Source organism: Oncorhynchus mykiss, chromosome 20 (assembly GCF_013265735.2).
Source record: "Oncorhynchus mykiss isolate Arlee chromosome 20, USDA_OmykA_1.1, whole genome shotgun sequence".
Lineage (NCBI taxonomy): Eukaryota > Metazoa > Chordata > Actinopteri > Salmoniformes > Salmonidae > Oncorhynchus > Oncorhynchus mykiss.
In genome coordinates this window covers 30,954,015-30,975,283 of record NC_048584.1, presented here as the reverse complement: position 1 = coordinate 30,975,283, position 21,269 = coordinate 30,954,015, and the positions used below count along the sequence as shown (strand labels likewise).

General features: G+C 42.7%; 1 protein-coding gene across 25 annotated transcripts in view; it reads left to right on the top strand.

Annotated features, from left to right (window-relative positions):
• Positions 1-21,269, top strand: part of LOC110498787 (neurexin-1a) — a 556,706-nt gene that overhangs the window by 189,988 nt on the left and 345,449 nt on the right. For all 25 annotated transcript variants that reach the window (XM_036956167.1, XM_036956159.1, XM_036956181.1 and 22 more), the window contains 2 exons: positions 7,436-7,702; positions 7,830-8,004. In XM_036956167.1, coding sequence (XP_036812062.1) covers positions 7,436-7,702; positions 7,830-8,004 — 442 coding nt within the window. The remainder of the gene's footprint in view (positions 1-7,435; positions 7,703-7,829; positions 8,005-21,269) is intronic.

The following is a 21,269-nucleotide window of genomic DNA, read 5'->3' as shown; positions in this document are numbered from 1 at the left end:
ACATATGACCTCTGTTCTGTAGGCATTGGTCGCAGGATGACATATGACCTCTGTTCTGTAGGCAATGGTCGCAGGAAGCTGACATATAGGCCTTGATCTGTAGGCATTGGTTGCAGGATGATGACATATGACATACGAGCAGTGATCAAGCAGTAGCAAGTTGCCTTAGCAACTCTGATTGATGACATGTGCCTGGGCATAGTGCGCACACACACACGCACACACACACACACACAGTCACACAACCAACCAGTCACATATTCACACTCTCCATCTCATGTGCCATGTTTCAGAATATGTCTGCAGGTCCCAGTTCTAGCTGCTGCTGTACTATTCTGTTGTGATGACAAAACACCAGTGCTGTAATAGCCTAGATGTCATGGCCCGAGTCTGATGACAAATTAGTGCAGTACCATTCTCCTTTATTTTTTATTTCTCTCTCTCTCTCTCTCTCTCTCTCTCTCTCTCTCTCTCTCCCTCTCTCTCTCTCTCTCTCGCTCTCTCTCTCTCTCTCTCCCCTTCAGCTCCTCTTATAGAGATATCATCCACCTCCCACCCCTCCCACCCTCTCTAACACTCCTGCCAAGAGATTATTGTCAAATCGTTTTTGTTTCATTCCCAATAGGTTTCATCTACACTCTTATAAAAAAGAGTTCTGAAAGGGTTCTTTGCAGTGGGATATGGTTCTATAACATCCTAAGAACTGTTTTTGGAAGAAAGGGTTCTTTACAATGTGATAGGGTTCTATAACATCTTAAGAACTGTTTTTGGAAGAAAGGGTTCTTTGCAGTGGGATAGGGTTCTATAACATCCTAAGAACTGTAATTGGAAGAAAGGGTTCTTTGACGATTATTTGGAAGGCAAGAAGGGTTCTACATACTGTACAGTAGAACCATATACTGTATCATAGTTCCAAGCATCATCTATTGCAGGGTGATTTCAGAATATAATGTTTTTAATTGTGTTTTTGCATGTGGAAAGCTGCCGCGGTCATCCCCCTTTTCAAAGGGGGAGACACCCTGGACCCAAACTGTTACAGACCTATATTCATCCTGCCCTGCCTATCTATGGTCTTCGAAAGCCAAGTCAACAAACAGATCACTGACTGTCTCAAATCCCACCGTACCTTCTCCGCTGTGCGGTCTGGGTTCCGAGTAGGACACGGGTGACCCTGAGCCACGCTCAAGGTACTAAACAATATCATAACCACCATCGATAAAAGACAGTACTGTGCAGCCGTCTTCATCGACCTGGCCAAGGTTTTCGACTCTGTCAATCACCATATTCTTATCGGCAGACTCAGTAGCCTCGGTTTTTCTAATGACTGCCTTGCCTGGTTCACCAACTACTTTGCAGAGAGAGTTCAGTGTGTCAAATCGGAGGGCATGTTGTCCGGTCCTCTGGCAGTCTCTATGGGGGTGCCACAGGGGTCAATTCTCAGGCCGACTCTTTTCTCTGTATATATCAATGATGTTTCCCTGATATATATCAATGCGATTCCCTGATCCACCTCTACGCAGATGACACCATTCTGTATACTTCTGGCCCTTCCTTGGACACTGTGCTATCTAACCTCCAAACGTGCTTCAATGCCTTACAACACTCTTTCCGTGGCCTCCAACTGCATGCTTTTCAACCGTTCGCTGCCTGCACCCGCATGCCAGACTAGCTTCACCACCCTGGATGGTTCCGACCTAGAATATGTGGACATCTATAAGTACCTAGGTGTCTGGCTAGACTGTAAACTCTCTTTCCAGACTCATATCAAACATCTCCAATCTAGAGTCAGCTTTCTATTTCGCAACAAAGCCTCCTTCACTCATGCCGCCAAACGTACCCTAGTAAAACTGACTATCCTACCGATCCTCGTCTTCGGCAATGTCATCTACAAAATAGCTTCCAATACCCTATTTAGCAAACTGGATGCAATTTATCACAGTGCCATCCGTTTTGTTACTAAAGCACCTTATACCACCCACCACTGCGACCTGTAAGCTCTAGTCGGCTGGCCCTCGCTACATATTCGTCGCCAGACCCACTGGCTCCAGGTCATCTACAAGTCCATGCTAGGTAAAGCTCCGCCTTACCTCAGTTCCCTGGTCACGATGGCTACACCCACCCGTAGCACGCGCTCCAGCAGGTGTATCTCACTGATCATCCCTAAACCCAACACCTCATTTGGCCACCTTTCCTTCTAGTTCTCTGCTGCCTGTGACTGGAACGAATTGCAAAATCGCTGAAGTTGGAGACTTTTATCTCCCTCACCAACTTTAAACATCTGCTATCTGAGCAGCTAACCGATTGCTGCCGCTGTATATAGTCCATCTGTAAATAGCCCACCCAATTTACCTACCTCATCCCCATACTGTTTTTATGTATTTACTTTTCTGCTCTTTTGCACACCAGTATCTCTACCTGCACATGACCATCTGATCAATTATCACTCCAGTGTTAATCTGCTAAATTGTAATATTCGCCTACCCCCTCATGCCTTTTGCACACAATGTATATAGACTCTTTCTTTTTTTTCTACTGTGTTATTGACTTGTTTATTGTTTACTCCATGTGTAACACTGCTATGCTTTATCTTGGCCAGGTCGCAGTTGTAAATGAGAACTTGTTCTCAACTAGCCTACCTGGTTAAATAAAGGTGAAAAAAAAAAATAAGTACATTTAATGCTACACAAAGGGACAGCTCTAGCAGGGAAGAAATTTGACCAACATCCACTTGTAAAAATGGAATCCTATGACGGTGCCACGTTGAAAGTCACTGAACTCTTCAATAAGGCCATTCTACTGTAAATGTTTGTCTATGGAGATTGCATGGCTGAAATAGCCAAATACTTAATTTGACGGGGTGTATAGTCAGAAATAATTACATTTTTAAAGGTTAGTAAGACTTGTGGAACCGTTCATAGTGTGTTCTAGAAAGAATGTTTAGATGATAAAATGATTATAGGTAGATCCCTTAATAGAGGGTTCTAGGTCAAACCATATACAGGGGGTTCTATGACGAACCCTACATAGAGGGGTTCTAGGAAGAACCTTTAGATTATAAAATGGTTCTTGGTAGAACCTGTCATAGAGGGTTCTAGGTAGAACCAAAAAGGATTCCCCAATAGGGACAAACCGAAGTACCCTATTGTCACGCCCTGACCTTAGAGAGACTGTTAATTTCTCTATTGGTTAGGTCAGGGTGTGATTTGGGTGGGCATTCTAGTTTTCTATTTCTTTGTTGACCGCGTTTGATTCCCAATCTGAGACAGCTGTCTATCGTTGTCTCTGATTGGGAATCATACTTAGGCAGCCTGTTTTTGCACAGTAGCTGTATAGCCCTGCAGAACGTTACGTTCGTATATCTTTTGTTGTTTTTTGGTGTTAATTTTATATAAAGAAGATGTACACTTTCCACGCTGCGCTTTGGTCTCATTCCGACAACGGACATAACATCTATAATTGTTCTACTTAGCACCTTTTCTTCTGAGAGTGTATTTTCATGGCATATTTTTAAACACAGCTTGAAAATTGCACCTGGCGCTGTTACAGATTTTTCAATGCCCTTTTATCAAGCTGTTATTGATACCGTTTCTTAGAAGAGATAAGATGAAGTGTATCCAGTTCTGTGTATATTGCCTCATGTCAGTGCCCCACTCTTCAAACTGTTTCTGATTCTTGAAAGAGATAAAATGATTTAACCTTTCTGATCTCCCCATCCCGGATCCGGGTTCGTGAATACAGACTCAAGCTCATTACCATAACGCAACGTTAACTATTCATGAAAATCGCAAATGAAATGAAATAAATATGCTAGCTCTCAAGCTTAGCCTTTTGTTAACAACACTGTCATCTCAGATTTTCAAAATATGCTTCTCAACCATTGCAAAACAAGCATTTGTGTAACAGTATTGATGGCTAACGTAGCATTTAGCATTAGCATTCAGCTGGCAACATTTACACAAAAAAACAGAAAAGCATTCAAAAAAATCATTTACCTTTGAAGAACTTCAGATGTTTTCAATGAGGAGACTCTCAGATAGCAAATGTTCAGTTTTTCCTGAAAGATTATTTGTTTAGGACAAATCGCTCCGTTTTCTGCGTCACGTTTAGCTATGAAAAAACCCCTGTATCCAGGATTGTGTAAATCTATCAGCAAGCTCATTAGCATAACACAACGTTAACTATTTATGAAAATCGCAAATGAAATGAAATAAATATGCCATCTCTCAAGCTTAGCCTTTTGTAAACAACACTGTCATCTCAGATTTTCAAAATATGCTTCTCAACCATAGGAAAACAATCATTTGTGTAAAAGTAGCTAGCTAGAGTTAGCATTTCGCGTTAGCATTTAGCGTTAGCATTAGCGTTAGCATCCAGCACGCAACATTAACAAAAACATAAAAGCCTTCAAATAAAATCATTTACCTTTGAAGAACTTCTGATGTTTTCAATGAGGATACTCTCAGTTAGATAGCAGATGCTCAGTTTTTCCAAAAAGATTCCTTGTGTATTAGAAATAGCTCCGTTTTATACATCACATTTGGCTACCAAAAAAAATCCATAAATTCAGTCCTCAAAACGCAAACTTTTTTCCAAATTAACTCCATAATATCGACTGAAAACATGGCAAACGTTGTTTAGAATCAATCCTCAAGGTGTTTTTCACATATCTCTTCATTGATACATCGTTCTTGGAAAAATGCTTTCTCTCCTGAATCCCAGGAGAAAATGCCCGCACCTGAAGATTACGCACAAATTTAGACAAAGGACACCGGGCGGACCTCTGGAAAATGTAGTCTCTTATGGCCAATCTTCCAATGATATGCCTACAAATACGTCACAATGCTGCTAAGACCTTGGGCGAACGACAGAAAGTGTAGGCTCATTCGTTGCGCAATCACAGCCATATAAGGAGAGAATGGAAAACAGAGCTTCAGAAATTCTGCTAATTCCTGGGTGATGCATCATCTTGGTTTCGCCTGTAGAATGAGTTCTGGGGCACTTACAGACAAAATCTTTGCAGATTCTGAAACTTCAGAGTGTTTTCTTTCCAAAACTGTCAAGAATATGCATAGTCGAGCATCTTTTCGTGACAAAATATCGCGCTTAAAACGGGAACGTTTTTTATCCAAAAATGAAATAGCGCCCCTAGAGCTCTAAGAGGTTAAGATGACATGAAGGTGAGAAATATAAAAACTATCCAGACAATTCAGATAGATGTGTACTGTGCCCCTGTTTAAGTTTAGTGTAGTGTAATCTATTATAGTGTTTATTTTTTGCTTTATTGGAGCTGTTCGAGCCATAATTTGGTTTTGGTATTTTACCAAGTAGGTCTATCTTCTGTATACCACCCCTACCTTGTCACAACACAACTGATTGGATCAAACATATTACAGTAAGATGAAAGAAATGACACACATTAGCTTTTAACAAGGCACACCTGTTAATAGTAAAGCATTCCAGGTGACTACCTCATGAAGCTGGTTGAGAGAATGCCAAGTGTGTGCAAAGCTGTCATCAATGCAAAGGGTGGCTACTTTGAAGAATCTCAAATATTAAATACATTTTGATTTGTTTAACACTTTTTTGGTTACTACATGATTCCATATGTGTTATTTCATAGTGTTGATGTCTTTTTTGTAGAAAATAGTAAAAATGAAGAAAAACCCTGGAATGAGTAGGTGTGTCCAAACTTTTGACTGGTACTGTATATTCACAGAAACCCTTATAGATTAAGTCATTAACACCGTTATAATGACCACCTCTCCTAACATGTCTTGGCAGCTCTCCCCGTTTCTAACGGTGTATACTCACTAAAAGCTAATCGACTCTGAGGTGCTTAAAGATAATGTGTGGATAATGCAGTCTGTGCAATCAGGAGAGCCATCTACACTCCTATGTGTCCCAAATGGCACACTGTTTCCTACAAAGTGCACTACTTTTGACCAGTGCCCATATAAAACATGCCTAACTTTCTTACTGTCTGTCACAATCCACAAAACAAATATTTTCAGATACCTACACACAGCGTCATACAACTTATCAGGTAGGGACAATTGTTCAATTGGTACATTTTATTCAGGACAGTACGGTACTGTACGATGATGCTTGTCATCAGTGTTTAGTGGATTTTTCCTTCTTAATGGCATTATAGCCTGGTATTTAATAAAGTAGTGCTGATTCAGCTTTAGGCTAGCTGCTGTCTCTCTATTGTCCTTGTTTGCGTCCCAAATCGTACCCTATTCCCTATGTAGTACATTACTTTTGACCAGAGCTCTATGGGCCCTTGTTAAAATTAGTGCACTACATAGGAAATAGCTGGCATTTTGGGACATAGACTCTGTAGTTCTGCTGTCAGCTCCTGTGGAGTGCATTGTGTCTCTGAGGTCAGTGTGTATTCTGATAATACATTGCATAGCATGTGTGTGTGTGTGTGTGTGTGTGTGTGTGTGTGTGTGTGTGTGTGTGGGAGCCTGATGAATTTAGATGTTTGTGGATTGGTAGTGAGAGGCACATCCATCATCAGCAGGGTATATTTTAATCAGGTTTCCTGCTGAGGCCTTAATCAGCGTTTTTACTGCAACACCTGCACCGTGTACAGCTGTTAGCTCTCATTACTCTCATCTCTCACTTCACACACACTTAGTCACCTCCCTCCCTCCACACATCATATCCACCAACCCACCCAACAAACCTCCCTCCCACCTCCCTACCTCCCTACCTCCACACACCTCCCTATCTACCTACCTACCGCCACACACCTTCCTACCTACCTACCTACCAGGGCCGTAACTACATATGAGGACACAGAGGTCCTAACCTCTGTCATTTTTTCCACAGGGGCCCTGACCTCCAGGGGGCCCCCAATGATTTTGATAATCACTTTCACTCAGATATCATATTATCATGGCATAAGTCATGGCAAAATGTGTAGAATAGCAGGAATTTGCTTTAAACTGCAAAAATGTCTCCCTCTGTGAGTATTAAATTGTATTTTTCTATCCCAGTGGTGAGATAATGTGAGTTAATGTGTAGCGGCTAATAGTATAGCTACAGTAATAGGCTATGTGTTTGTAGATGGATTGAGGTGATGTCTTGGCGAGGGGGGTGGTTTGAGTTCTGCAAACAGAATTCTGACAAACACACATACTCCCAAACAGGGGGTACATACTCCCAAACAGGGGGTACATACTCCCAAACAGGGGGTACATACTCCCAAACAGGGGATGCATACAAAATGGTACACTTTAAAGTGCATTACCTTTGGCCAGTAGTGCATTATTCACAGAAACGTGTCAATTCCTGGTCATACACTTCCAAACATTGCTTGTGTCCGAAATGGCACCCTCTTTCCTGTACTGTATAGTGCACTACTTTTGGCCGTATGGATTGAACTTTTTCTCCCTTACCCTCCCCTTTCCTCCCTACATCAACCTAGGTTGTGTATAAAAACAACGACGTGCGACTCGAGCTCTCCAGGATGGCCAAACAAGGTGATGCCAAAATGAAGGTTCACGGCATTGTGGCTTTTAAATGCGAGAACGTGGCGACCCTTGACCCCATCACCTTCGAGACCCCTGGGTCCTTCATCACGCTCAACAAGTGGAACGCCAAGAAGACGGGCTCCATCTCCTTCGACTTCCGTACCACAGAGCCTAACGGGCTTCTCCTCTTTAGCCACGGAAAGCCCAAACAGGCTCCCAAGGTGACTTCCCTATTATGTTATTGTATCTATTTTATTGCCTCCTGATTGTTTTTGAAAATGTTTGACTATAAAGTGTGTTGTGATTTTAAATGCACTTTAAATAAAGAATGATGGGATTTAATTCAAGGATTCCAAGAGCCCCCTGACACTGAAGGTGGACTTCTTTGCCATCGAGATGCTGGATGGCCACTTGTATCTATTGCTGGACATGGGGTCAGGGACCACCAAGACCAGAGCCATCAACAAGAAGGTCAACGATGGGGAGTGGTACCACGTAGACTTCCAACGGGACGGCCGATCAGGTAATAGCATTTTATTTTGCTGTTATTGGTGTGACGGATTTTGGAGGAGGCCATGGTGCCGTGATTTGAGTCTTTAATCCTCCTAAGGGTTTCCTGCCCTCTCTTCCACTGTGTGTAGACATAGTAGGAATTCTGTCTGATAACTGAAAGCATTTAGTCTGACTGCTGAGCGAGTTTCGTCTGACAATTGAGGGACTTCCAAATATGGATGACATTGTAATAGTGATGAACAAATGAAGCTACATTACCTCAAACAGTCACCATATTATCATGCCAGTAAGGCAATCCCTCTCCCTGTCTTCTCTCCCACTGTGTCCTCAGTGCCTCTCCGAGCATCCAGTGTTACACACACACACACACATACACACACACCCACACAGCCCCTCCGAGCCCCCAGTGAAACCATTTTCTGATCCCTGTTGATTTGCTTATCTAAGCAGCAATTTGTTAGCGTGTGTTCACTGCCAAGGCCCTGGCAATGTCACGGTGCAAATTACATACGCCCCCCAACCATGTTTACTGCTCCTTCTCCACTAGTGGGAATTACATTAACAGTTTCAATACTCCATGAAGCCACACAGAGCAGAGCCATACAGCTACACACACACACACATATCCAGTTGCACGCATGCTCTATTGAGTAGGGGGTCAGGGTACACTACAGAACCATCACAGCTGTGGCCTTGTTCATGTTACTGACTAGTCTAGCACAGAGAGGAGAGGAAAAGAGTACGGTAGAAGTGTGGGGGGGTGGGGGGGTGCAGGTGAGGAGGAGAGAGGAGGATAGAAATCTGTGTGGGGGGGTGGAGGTGAGGAGGAGAGAGGAGGATAGAAATGTGTGTGGGGGGGTAGAAGTGAGGAGGAGAGAGGAGGATAGAAATGTGTGTGGGGGGGCAGAGCTGAGGAGGAGAGAGGAGGATATAAATGTGTGTGGGGGGTAGAGCTGAGGAGGAGAGAGGAGGATAGAAATGTGTGGGGGGGGGTAGAGCTGAGGAGGAGAGAGGAGGATATAAATGTGTGTGGGGGGGGTAGAGCTGAGGAGGAGAGAGGAGGATAGAAATGTGTGTGGTGGGTAGAGCTGCGGAGGAGAGAGGAGGATAGAAATGTGTGTGGTGGGTAGAGCTGCGGAGGAGAGAGGAGGATAGAAATGTGTGTGGGGGGGTAGAGCTGAGGAGGAGAGAGGAGGAGAAATTTAGAAACCTTTTAGCAGAACATTTTTTGTCAAACATTTCAGGCACATAATAACTATGTTGTGTGAACCAAAAGCAACAGAAATCATTTGACTCCTCCTGTGACATGGTAGACCAACAGTGTTGCACTGTGTCGAGACAGGCGACCAAACCCACTGGATGTATCATGTTATCACAATTAGATGTGCTGCCCTATTATCCCTCTATTTAGCTGTATCTTTCATCCCTCCCTCCCTCCCTCCCTCCCTCCCTCCCTCCCTCCCTCCCTCCCTGTATTTTCCTTGTTGTCAGTGACTCTCCAAAGCCTCACTTCTCTCTTTTTTCCTCCTTTTTCCTTCTTCTCCGCTCTGCCCGAGTTTCCATGGAAACGGGAGAGAACAGGTCTCTCTCTGTCTCTCTCTTCTCCCCTCCCTGTCTCTCTCTCTCTCGCAAACTCTCTGTCCATTTATTTTTCCTTCCTTACTTAATTTCTCTCTCTCCATCTCTCTCACTTTCTCTCTCTCTCCCTCTCTCTTTCTATCTCTCTCTGTCTCTCCTCTGTTTCTCTTTCTGTTTCTCTCTCCCTCTCTCTCTGTCTCTTGCTCTCTCTCTCTGTCTCTTTCTTTATCTTTCTCCCTTTCTCTTTGTCTCTCTCTCTGTCTCTCTCTCTCTGTCTCACTTTCTATGTCTCTCTCTCTTTGTCTATGTCTCTTTCTCTTTCTCTCTCTCTGGACTGAGACAGTTACTGCACAGTGGTACACTGAGATCAGCACTAATTTCAAAATCACGTTTTTTCTACACTCCCTCCTCAAATCTGAAGTCTGGACAGTGTTAGCTGGGAAACTCAGGAGGAGATTGGAGAGGAGAGAGGAGAGGAGAGAGGAGAGAAGAGAGGAGAGAGGAGAGGAGATAGTGGAGTAGCCCTTACTAGGGCTATTCTTATGGTGTGGAAGTCTACTCTCAAAATAGCTGTGGCTAGAGAATGTGTTTGCCATGTAGATACTGATTTGCAGCTTTCACATACAGAATAAGCATACATGGAAAAGTGATGTTTTTTTCTAAATGTAAACCTCCTTAAACTTCCTGCCATTTCATAGATAATGTGAAAGTAAAAAGAGAAAAGGCATTTTGCAACTAAATGTATTCCCTCAAACGCTACATGGTATCTAAAAATATATGTTTTTAACTGTGTTGCCATGCTGAGTTGTGTGCAGGATGTGGGCCTTGTGAAGTGTACAACACATACATTAACTACTTTAATGTATTTACATGTAGTTGCACACGGTGCACAGTCTTCACGCATGCATGTACCTAATGCATATTTTATTGTATTGTATGTAGACCCCAGACCTACATACCTACAGGTTATAGAACAGAGCAGAAGTGCTGAACTCTCTGTTCAGACCCCAGACCTACATACCTACAGGTTATAGAACAGAGCAGAAGTGCTGAACTCTATGTTCAGACCCCAGACCTACATACCTACAGGTTATAGAACAGAGCAGAAGTGCTGAACTCTATGTTCAGACCCCAGACCTACATACCTACAGGTTATAGAACAGAGCAGAAGTGCTGAACTCTCTGTTCAGACCCCAGACCTACATACCTACAGGTTATAGAACAGAGCAGAAGTGCTGAACTCTATGTTCAGACCCCAGACCTACATACCTACAGGTTATAGAACAGAGCAGAAGTGCTGAACTCTCTGTTCAGACCCCAGACCTACATACCTACAGGTTATAGAACAGAGCAGAAGTGCTGAACTCTATGTTCAGACCCCAGACCTACATACCTACAGGTTATAGAACAGAGCAGAAGTGCTGAACTATATGTTCAGACCCCAGACCTACATACCTACAGGTTATAGAACAGAGCAGAAGTGCTGAACTCTCTGTTCAGACCCCAGACCTACATACCTACAGGTTATAGAACAGAGCAGAAGTGCTGAACTCTCTGTTCAGACCCCAGACCTACATACCTACAGGTTATAGAACAGAGCAGAAGTGCTGAACTCTCTGTTCAGACCCCAGACCTACATACCTACAGGTTATAGAACAGAGCAGAAGTGCTGAACTCTCTGTTCAGACCCCAGACCTACATACCTACAGGTTATAGAACAGAGCAGAAGTGCTGAACTCTCTGTTCAGACCCCATACCTACATACCTACAGGTTATAGAACAGAGCAGAAGTGCTGAACTATATGTTCAGACCCCAGACCTACATACCTACAGGTTATAGAACAGAGCAGAAGTGCTGAACTATCTGTTCAGACCCCAGACCTACATACCTACAGGTTATAGAACAGAGCAGAAGTGCTGAACTATCTGTTCAGACCCCAGACCTACATACCTACAGGTTATAGAACAGAGCAGAAGCGCTGAACTATCTATTCAGACCCCAGACCTACATACCTACAGGTTATAGAACAAAGCAGAAGTGCTGAACTATCTGTTCAGACCCCAGTCCTACATACCTACATACAGGTTATGGAGAAGTTGCTATTTTAGTGTTTCTCAAGTAGGTTATCTCAGGGATAAAGCCTACACTTCTATGACAAAGATAATACAACTTTATAGTAAATCCTACAGTAATGTCAGCAAAAACACTACAGTAAATACTACAGTATAGTATAGTCTGCAATAGCAAATGGTACTGTATTCCCTAAATATATACATACTTTTAAACCAGGGCCCACAAGGCCATTTTGAATGTAGCCTCTCTACAGTATAGTATAGTTTTCTATTTAAACTATACTACAGTATATACTACAGTATTGCTTTTGCATACTTTAGTCTGTAGTTTTTAGTCTACGACTTTAGTCCATAAAAATACTACAGTGAATACTACAGTAAAGTCTGAAAAAATACTACAGTGAATACTACAGTAAAGTCTGAAAAAACACTACAGTGAATACTACAGTAAAGTCTGAAAAAAGTCTACAGTGAATACTACAGTAAAGTCTGAAAAAACACTACAGTGAATACTACAGTAAAGTCTGAAAAAATACTACAGTGAATACTACAGTAAAGTCTGAAAAAACAGTACAGTGAATACTACAGTAAAGTCTGAAAAAACAGTACAGTGAATACTACAGTAAAGTCTGAAAAAACAGTACAGTGAATACTACAGTAAAGTCTGAAAAAACACTACAGTGAATACTACAGTAAAGTCTGAAAAAACAGTACAGTGAATACTACAGTAAAGTCTGAAAAAACAGTACAGTGAATACTACAGTAAAGTCTGAAAAAACACTACAGTGAATACTACAGTAAAGTCTGAAAAAACACTACAGTGAATACTACAGTAAAGTCTGAAAAAACACTACAGTGAATACTACAGTAAAGTCTGAAAAAACAGTACAGTGAATACTACAGTAAAGTCTGAAAAAATACTACAGTGAATACTACAGTAAAGTCTGAAAAAAACACTACAGTGAATACTACAGTAAAGTCTGAAAAAACACTACAGTGAATACTACAGTAAAGTCTGAAAAAACAGTACAGTGAATACTACAGTAAAGTCTGAAAAACTACTACAGTGAATACTACAGTAAAGTCTGAAAAAACACTACAGTGAATACTTTAGAATTTATACCATAATATTACGTAGTATTTCTCATGTGGGAGGGCGTACACTACATGACCAAAAGTATGTGGACACCAGTTCGTCGAACATCTCATTCCAAAGTCATGGGAATTAATATGGACTTGGTATCCCGTTTGCTGCTATAACAGCGTCTGTTCCTCTGGGAAGGCTTTCCACAAGATATTAAAACATTTCTGCGGGGACTTGCTTCCATTCAGCCACAACAGCATTAGTGAGGTGGGGCATTGATGTTGAGTGATTATACCTGGCTCGAAGTCGGCATTGCAATTCATCCCAAAGGTGTTCAATGGGGTTGAGGTCAAGTTCTTCCACACCAATCTCGACAAACCATGTGTGTTTGGACATGTGTGTATGGACCTTTGTGCACAGGGGCATTGTCATGCTGAAACAGGAAAGGGCCTTCCCCAAACTGTTACCACAAAGTTGGAAGGACAGAATAATATAGAATGTCATTGTATGCTGTAGCATTAAGATTCCCCTTCACTGGAACTAAGGGGCCCAGCCCAAACCATGAAAAACAGCCCCAGACCAGTATTCCTTCTTTACCCAACTTTACAGTTACCATTATGCATTCGGGCAGGTAGTGTTCTCCTGGTAGATGGTGAAGCATGATTCGTCACTCCAGAGAATGCGTTTCCACTGCTCCAGAGTCCAATGGCGGCAAGCTTTACACCACTCCACCCGACGTGGAGTGGCATTATGCATGGTGATCTTAGCCTTGTGTGCTGCTGCTCGGCCATGGAAAATCATTTCATGAAGCCCCTGACGAACAGTTATTGTGCTAACATTGCTTCCAGAGGCAGTTTGGAACTCGGTAGTGAGTGTTGCAACCAAGGACAGACGGTTTTTACGTGCTACGTGCTTTAGCACTCAGAGGTCCATTTCTTTGAGCTTGTGTGGCCCACCACTTCTTGGCTGAGGCGTTGTTGCTCCTAGACGTTTCCACTTCACAATAACAGCATTACAGTTGACCGGGACAGCTCTAGTAGGCCAGACTTTTAACGAGCTGACTTGTCGGAAAGGTGGCATCCTATGACGGTGTCACGTTGAAAGGCACTGAGCTCTTCAGTAAGACCATTCTACTGCCAATGTTTGTCTATGGAGATTTCATGGCTGTGTGCTCGTTGTTATACACCTGTCAGCAAACTTGTGTGGCTGAAATAGCCAAATCCAGTCATTTGAAGCGGACCCCACATACTTAATTGTTTTTTTATAGTGTATATTAAGTCAGGCACTGTCGCTAGGGCAATACGTAATACTGTATTTGTAATTAGAGTAAGTCAGGCTTTGTTAATCCTAAACCAAACCTTTGAAGATTAGGCCTCATATGCACTCTTGCCTAAAAAAAATATAGATATATTTTTTTCAGTCTGAAACTAAATAGTATACAGTTTGTTACCACAGGAGTGTTGATTACCATCATCTGTTGTACACAGCAAGCAAACCTGGAGGCTAGAAACTGGGAAATGTTTTTTTCACTGCTGGAGAAGGAAGTCAAAAACGTCAGAGTTAAAACATATCAAGAGACATATCCCCACTATTCCTGTTTGTGACGGCGACTTGATCAAGTGGATACAAGAAGGACAGTTGGATGCCAGTCTCATGTTGTTGTTATGCTAGTCACGCATCCCTATAGTCTACCTGGTTTCCGGTTTCAGACACACTCAGACAGACACAGTACAGTCCTTAGAGCAGAGTTTAATGGTACGTGGGCTCCTGAGTGGCGAAATCCAGGCTGCATCACATCTGGCAGTGATTGGGTGTCCCATAGGGCGGTGCACAATTGGCCCAGGTTTGGCCGGTGTAGGTCATCATTGTAAATTAGAATTTGTTCTGAACTGGCTTGCCTGGTTAAATAAGAAAAACATGCCGAACACTCTTTTAACACGAAGCCTGATCCCAGATCTTTTATCCCCGGTCTTTCCATCACCTATGGCCATTGTCACAAGACGGCATACACAGATCTAGGGCCAAGTTATCAAGCCCTGTCTGTTGTCAAAGTGCAGAGTTGTCCCCCTCCCGCCCCCAACCCCAGAGCCCTTTCTTTGGCAATGACCCTACCTTTCAATAATTAATCAAATGAAAGTAATGTTTGAAGAATTGAATAATAAATGAATCCACAGGGCACCAGCCAACAAAGCACAGTTGGTCGCAGGAGTGAGTGAGTCACGACGCTGCATGTGGCACCGTGCTGGGATTTTCATCTGGCTGTTCCCATGTTTTATTAATACGCACACACTCACACACCGCAGAAACGTGTCTCTCACCAACAACAGTGCAACAAAAGCATCCCAGCCAGCCCATAAAGGCCTTGATCAGTCGCCATGGTGCTACTTCAGTTAGAGTTTTGTGTTACAGAGAGATGGTGACAATGGTGGATTAATGATGACTTCACTGCACAGACTTTCTTTTGATCCTGACAATCATGACGCTGTTATGATGTAGCAGAAAAGCTGTAGCTCCATCATCCATTGCCAGTGCATGCTTCACTCAGTAGCCATAGAGGGATGATGACAACGGTGAATTATGGATGATGTTATTACTGCACTTTTGCTGCTTTTCGACTGTAAAGGGGTGTGGTAAATGGCCAATATACCACGACTTAGAGCTGGTCTTAGGCACGGCACAACGTGGATACAGCCTTTAGCCGTGGTATGTTGGAGCAGGTCCACTGGATCCATGGCCCAGTGAGAGATTGGTGCCGGCCGTGTAGATGGAAAGAGAAAAGCCTGAGCCTTTGGGTAGAACACTGGGGTAAATCCTGTATGGAAACAGAAAAGCCTGAGCCTTTGGGTAGAACACTGGGATAAATCCTGTATGGAAACAGAAAAGTCTGAGCCTTTGGGTAGAACACTGGGGTAAATCCTGTATGGAAAAAGAAAAGCCTGAGCCTTTGGGTAGAACACTGGGGTAAATCCTGTATGGAAACAGAAAAGCCTGATCCTTTGGGTAGAACACTGGAGTAAATCCTGTATGGAAATAGAAAAGTCTGAGCCTTTGGGTAGAACACTGGGGTAAATCCTGCATGGAAACAGAAAAGCCTGAGCCTTTGGGTAGAACACTGGGATAAATCCTGTATGGAAATAGAAAAGTCTGAGCCTTTGGGTAGAACACTGGGGTAAATCCTGTATGGAAACAGAAAAGCCTGAGCCTTTGGGTAGAACACTGGGGTAAATCCTGTATGGAAATAGAAAAGCCTGAGCCTTTGGGTAGAACACTGGGGTAAATCCTGTATGAAAACAGAAAAGCCTGAGCCTTTGGGTATAACACTGGGGTAAATCCTGTATGGAAATAGAAAAGCCTGAGCCTTTGGGTAGAACACTGGGGTAAATCCTGTATGAAAACAGAAAAGTCTGAGCCTTTGGGTAGAACACTGGAGTAAATCCTGTATGGAAACAGAAAAGCCTGAGCCTTTGGGTAGAACACTGGGGTAAATCCTGTATGAAAACAGAAAAGTCTGAGCCTTTGGGTAGAACACTGGGGTAAATCTGTATGGAAATGCACCATGAGAGATCCATCTGAAAGCCTCAGGATCACTTCATCTGCGTCCCAAAAGGCCACTGTATTCCCTATATAGTGCACTACTTTTAAACCAGGGCCCATAAGTCCATTTGGAATGCAGCCTCTCTTTTGGGGACACTTTCTTGAAAGGTGCGTCCTGACAGGTCCATAACAAATGAAAGTAAAAATAAATAAATAATCTGAAATTATACTACCTGTAAATACATTCACCAGTAAACACAGACTCCCAGGAGAGAGTGAGTCATCATTAAGCTGTAACAAATAATTTTTGTTATGTCATGTTTATCACAACATTAAGACACTGTTATATGACACACAGTTCAAGGAAAGTGCAACCTTATTCCTTCCATGCTCTTCCTCGCAGATCACATGCACACAGATGGACACACGCGCACACACACACGCACACACACACACACACACACACACACACACGCACACGCACACACACACGCACACGCACACACACACACACACACACACACACACACACACACACACACACACACACACACACACACACACACACACACACACACAGTGTTACCTCATTCCTTCCATCCTCCTCCTCAGGGAGGAAGGGAGAGAGGAAGGGGATTTGGAAGCAGAGTGAGTCCGTAAATGGATGCTGACAGTCTAATACTTGAGAGACGAGAAAAAGCCATTTTTGTTCTGTACTGTAAATGCTCTTTAAAACGATTTACATCTTTAAAAATTAAATCTTACATTGCTCGTTCTAATATTTCTATATTTCTTCTTTTTCTTGTCCACATCACTGGCATGGTCCACACACATCAACACCATCGTGAAGAGGGCATGACAATGCCTCTTCCCCTCAGGAGGCTGAAAAGATTTGTCATGGGCCTTGAGATCCTCAAAATGTTCTACAGATGCACCGTTAAGAGCATCTTGACTGGCTGCATCACCGCTTAGTATTGTAAAATCCTAGAGGAAAACCTGGTTCAGTTTGCTTTCCAGCAGACACTGGGAGACAAGTTCACCTTTCAGCTGGACAATAACCTTGAGGCAAATCCAATGCAGCACATTACTGAGTATCACTCTCCATATTTTCAAGCATAGTGGTGGCTGCATCATGTTATGGGTATGCTTGTAATCGTTAAGGACTGAGGAGTTTTTCAGGATAAAAAATAAATTGGATTGGAGCCACAAGCAAAATCCTAGAGGAAAACCTGGTTCAGTCTGCTTTCCATCATACACTGGGAGATTATTTTACCTTTCAGCAGGACAATAACCTAAAACACAAGGCCAAATATGCACTGGAATTGCTTACTAAGATGACATTGAAGGTTCCTCAGTGGCCTAGTTACAGGTTTAACTTAAATTGGCTTGAAAATCTATGGCAAGACCTGAAAATAAGTAAGATGTAAGATTTTTTTAAAGAATAATGTGCAAATTTGGTCCAATCCAGGTGTGCAAAGCTCTTAGAGATTTGCCCAGAAAGACTCACAACTGTAATCCCTGCCAAAACATATTCTAACATGCATTGACTCAGGGGGTTGAATACTTACAGTATGGAATCAAGATATATTTGTGTTTTATTTTTACAAACTTTATGATTTTTCTTCCACTTTGACAATAGAGTATTTTGTGTAGGTCATTGACAAAAAAAAATGACAATTAAATCAATTTAATCCCACCTTGTAACACAACAACACGTGGAAAAAAGTCAAGGGGTGTATAGACAGTATGGACAGTATATGACGAGGAAAGCTGAGTACAGCAGTAGTTACAGTGCCTTGCGAAAGTATTCGGCCCCCTTGAACTTTGCGACCTTTTGCCACATTTCAGGCTTCAAACATGAAAGATATAAAACTGTATTTTTTTGTGAAGAATCAACAACAAGTGGGACACAATCATGAAGTGGAACGACATTTATTGGATATTTCAAACTTTTTTAACAAATCAAAAACTGAAAAATTGGGCGTGCAAAATTATTCAGCCCCTTTACTTTCAGTGCAGCAAACTCTCTCCAGAAGTTCAGTGAGGATCTCTGAATGATCCAATGTTGACCTAAATTACTAATGATGATAAATACAATCCACCTGTGTGTAATCCAGGTGTGTGTAAAGTCTCCGTATAAATGCACCTGCACTGTGATAGTCTCAGAGGTCCGTTAAAAGCGCAGAGAGCATCATGAAGAACAAGGAACACACCAGGCAGGTCCGAGATACTGTTGTGAAGAAGTTTAAAGCCGGATTTGGATACAAAAATATTTCCCAAGCTTTAAACATCCCAAGGAGCACTGTGCAAGCGATAATATTGAAATGGAAGGAGTATCAGACCACTGCAAATCTACCAAGACCTGGCCGTCCCTCTAAAATTTCAGCTCATACAAGGAGAAGACTGATCAGAGATGCAGCCAAGAGGCCCATGATCACTCTGGATGAACTGCAGAGATCTACAGCTGAGGTGGGAGACTCTGTCCATAGGACAACAATCAGTCGTATATTGCACAAATCTGGCCTTTATGGAAGAGTGGCAAGAAGAAAGCCATTTCTTAAAGATATCCATAAAAAGTGTTGTTTAAAGTTTGCCACAAGCCACCTGGGAGACACACCAAACATGTGAAAGACGGTGCTCTGGTCAGATGATACCAAAATTGAACTTTTTGGCAACAATGCAAAACGTTATGTTTGGCGTAAAAGCAACACAGCTGAACACACCATCCCCACTGTCAAACATGGTGGTGGCAGCATCATGGTTTGGGCCTGCTTTTCTTCAGCAGGGACAGGGAAGATGGTTAAAATTGATGGGAAGATGGATGGAGCCAAATACAGGACCATTCTGGAAGAAAACCTGATGGAGTCTGCAAAAGACCTGAGATTGGGACAGAGATTTGTCTTCCAACAAGACAATGATCCAAAACATAAAGCAAAATCTACAATGGAATGGTTCAAAAATAAACAATAAAAATAAACATATCCAGGTGTTAGAATGGCCAAGTCAAAGTCCAGACCTGAATCCAATCGAGAATCTGTGGAAAGAACTGAAAACTGCTGTTCACAAATGCTCTCCATCCAACCTCACTGAGCTCGAGCTGTTTTGCAAGGAGGAATGGGAAAAAATGTCAGTCTCTCGATGTGCAAAACTAATAGAGACATACCCCAAGCGACTTACAGCTGTAATCGCAGAAAAAGGTGGCGCTACAAATTATGAACTTAAGGGGGCTGAATAATTTTGCACGCCCAATTTTTCAGTTTTTGATTTGTTAAAAAAGTTTGAAATATCCAATAAATGTCGTTCCACTTCATGATTGTGTCCCACTTGTTGTTGATTCTTCACAAAAAAATACAGTTTTATATCTTTATGTTTGAAGCCTGAAATGTGGCAAAAGGTCGCAAAGTTCAAGGGGGCCGAATACTTTCGCAAGGCACTGTATGTAGAATGAGCCTGATGCATATGGAGTGACTGTATATCTAACTGTAGATATATCTGTCAGTATCATGTATTATACGCCACTTTAAAGAGGCCCATCTGATGGGGGCACAACACTGAATTCCGTGTTGTCTATTGTGTACTGCGAGTTTGTCTGACTAAATGGATGTAAGTGGAAGATTAGAGGGGAGATGTCAGCATCTTTCAGACGTCTTCTCTGAGTGGTGCTCCCTTTCCTGTTGTCACTTTCCTGTTGTCACATTTCTGTAAGTAAGTGTGTAAACATAGTCAAGCTATGTTTAAGTCACAAGGCAACATGCCACTATACAGTCCCCTTAGGTGGCTAGTAATATCTACACGCCGATGACATGAGTAGGATAACACTGTTAGATGTACCTATAGGGATGGAGGGAGGCAAACGTCTTAGTGAAAGGCTTCCCTCAAGCAAACGTCTTAGTGAAAGGCAGAGCGATGAGGGGAGGAGGAGGCGGAGCAGCAAGAGGAGGATAGATAAAGAACATAATGGCTGCATAAAGAGAACAATTATGATTTAGGAGAAGATGATGACAGATAAAACAAAAGAGGAACCTAGAGGGCGGAGGAATAAATATTGTCTCAGAGAGAAAGATGATATGTAGCAAATATAATTTCTTAACTACGAACATAATGATAATTAAAACATGCTACTGTGTAGAGAATCCCATTACTGGCTCCATGTTGCCTAAGTCCCGTTCCTGGCACCATATTCCATACATAGTGAACTACTTTTGACCAGAACCCTATTGGCCTATGGTGCCATTTGGAGCACGTTAATTGACCTCCCTCAAGCCACACTGTCAAATCAAATTAACAGCATTCTTACATAGGTATTCCTCTTGTCCAGATGGGTTAGGGCAAGTTGGGGCGGGGCAGCCTAGCAGTTAAGAGTTTTGGGCCTGGAACCAAAAGCTCACTGGTTTGAATCCCCAAACTGACTAGGTGAAAAATCTGTCTGTGTCCTTGAGCAAGGCACTTAACCCCAATCCTCCCGTAATTGGCTTTGGATAAATCACATAAAACATAAATGTACAGTCCACCACACATGCACCTTTGTTTTATTAACCCTAAACATAACCCTAAACCCCTAACCCCCTAACCCTAAACCTAACCCCTGGTGAAATGTCACGTCTTGTCCGAAATGTCCTTGTGAGGACAGGTGAGGACCCCTCAAGGCTAGTAAAACCAAACACACACACACACACACACACACACACACACACACACACACACACACACACACACACACACACACACACACACACACACACACACACACACACACACACACAGGGTTATCCATGAGTGCCAGAGTATGAACTTCCCCTTTCCCAGTTAATGAGTGTGATGTAGTGGTTAGTGGTCTCGTTATCCCTAACATGAAGGGAGGAGGTCTGGCTGCATGACGGGTGGCCCTGCCAAGTGCCTGAGGCTTGGAAGCTCGCTCGCAGGTAGCAGCACACCAGCTGTGGCTAGAGGGAGGGAGAGGGGGTGGTGTGTGTGTGTGTGTGTGTGTGTGTGTGTGTGTGCGTGTG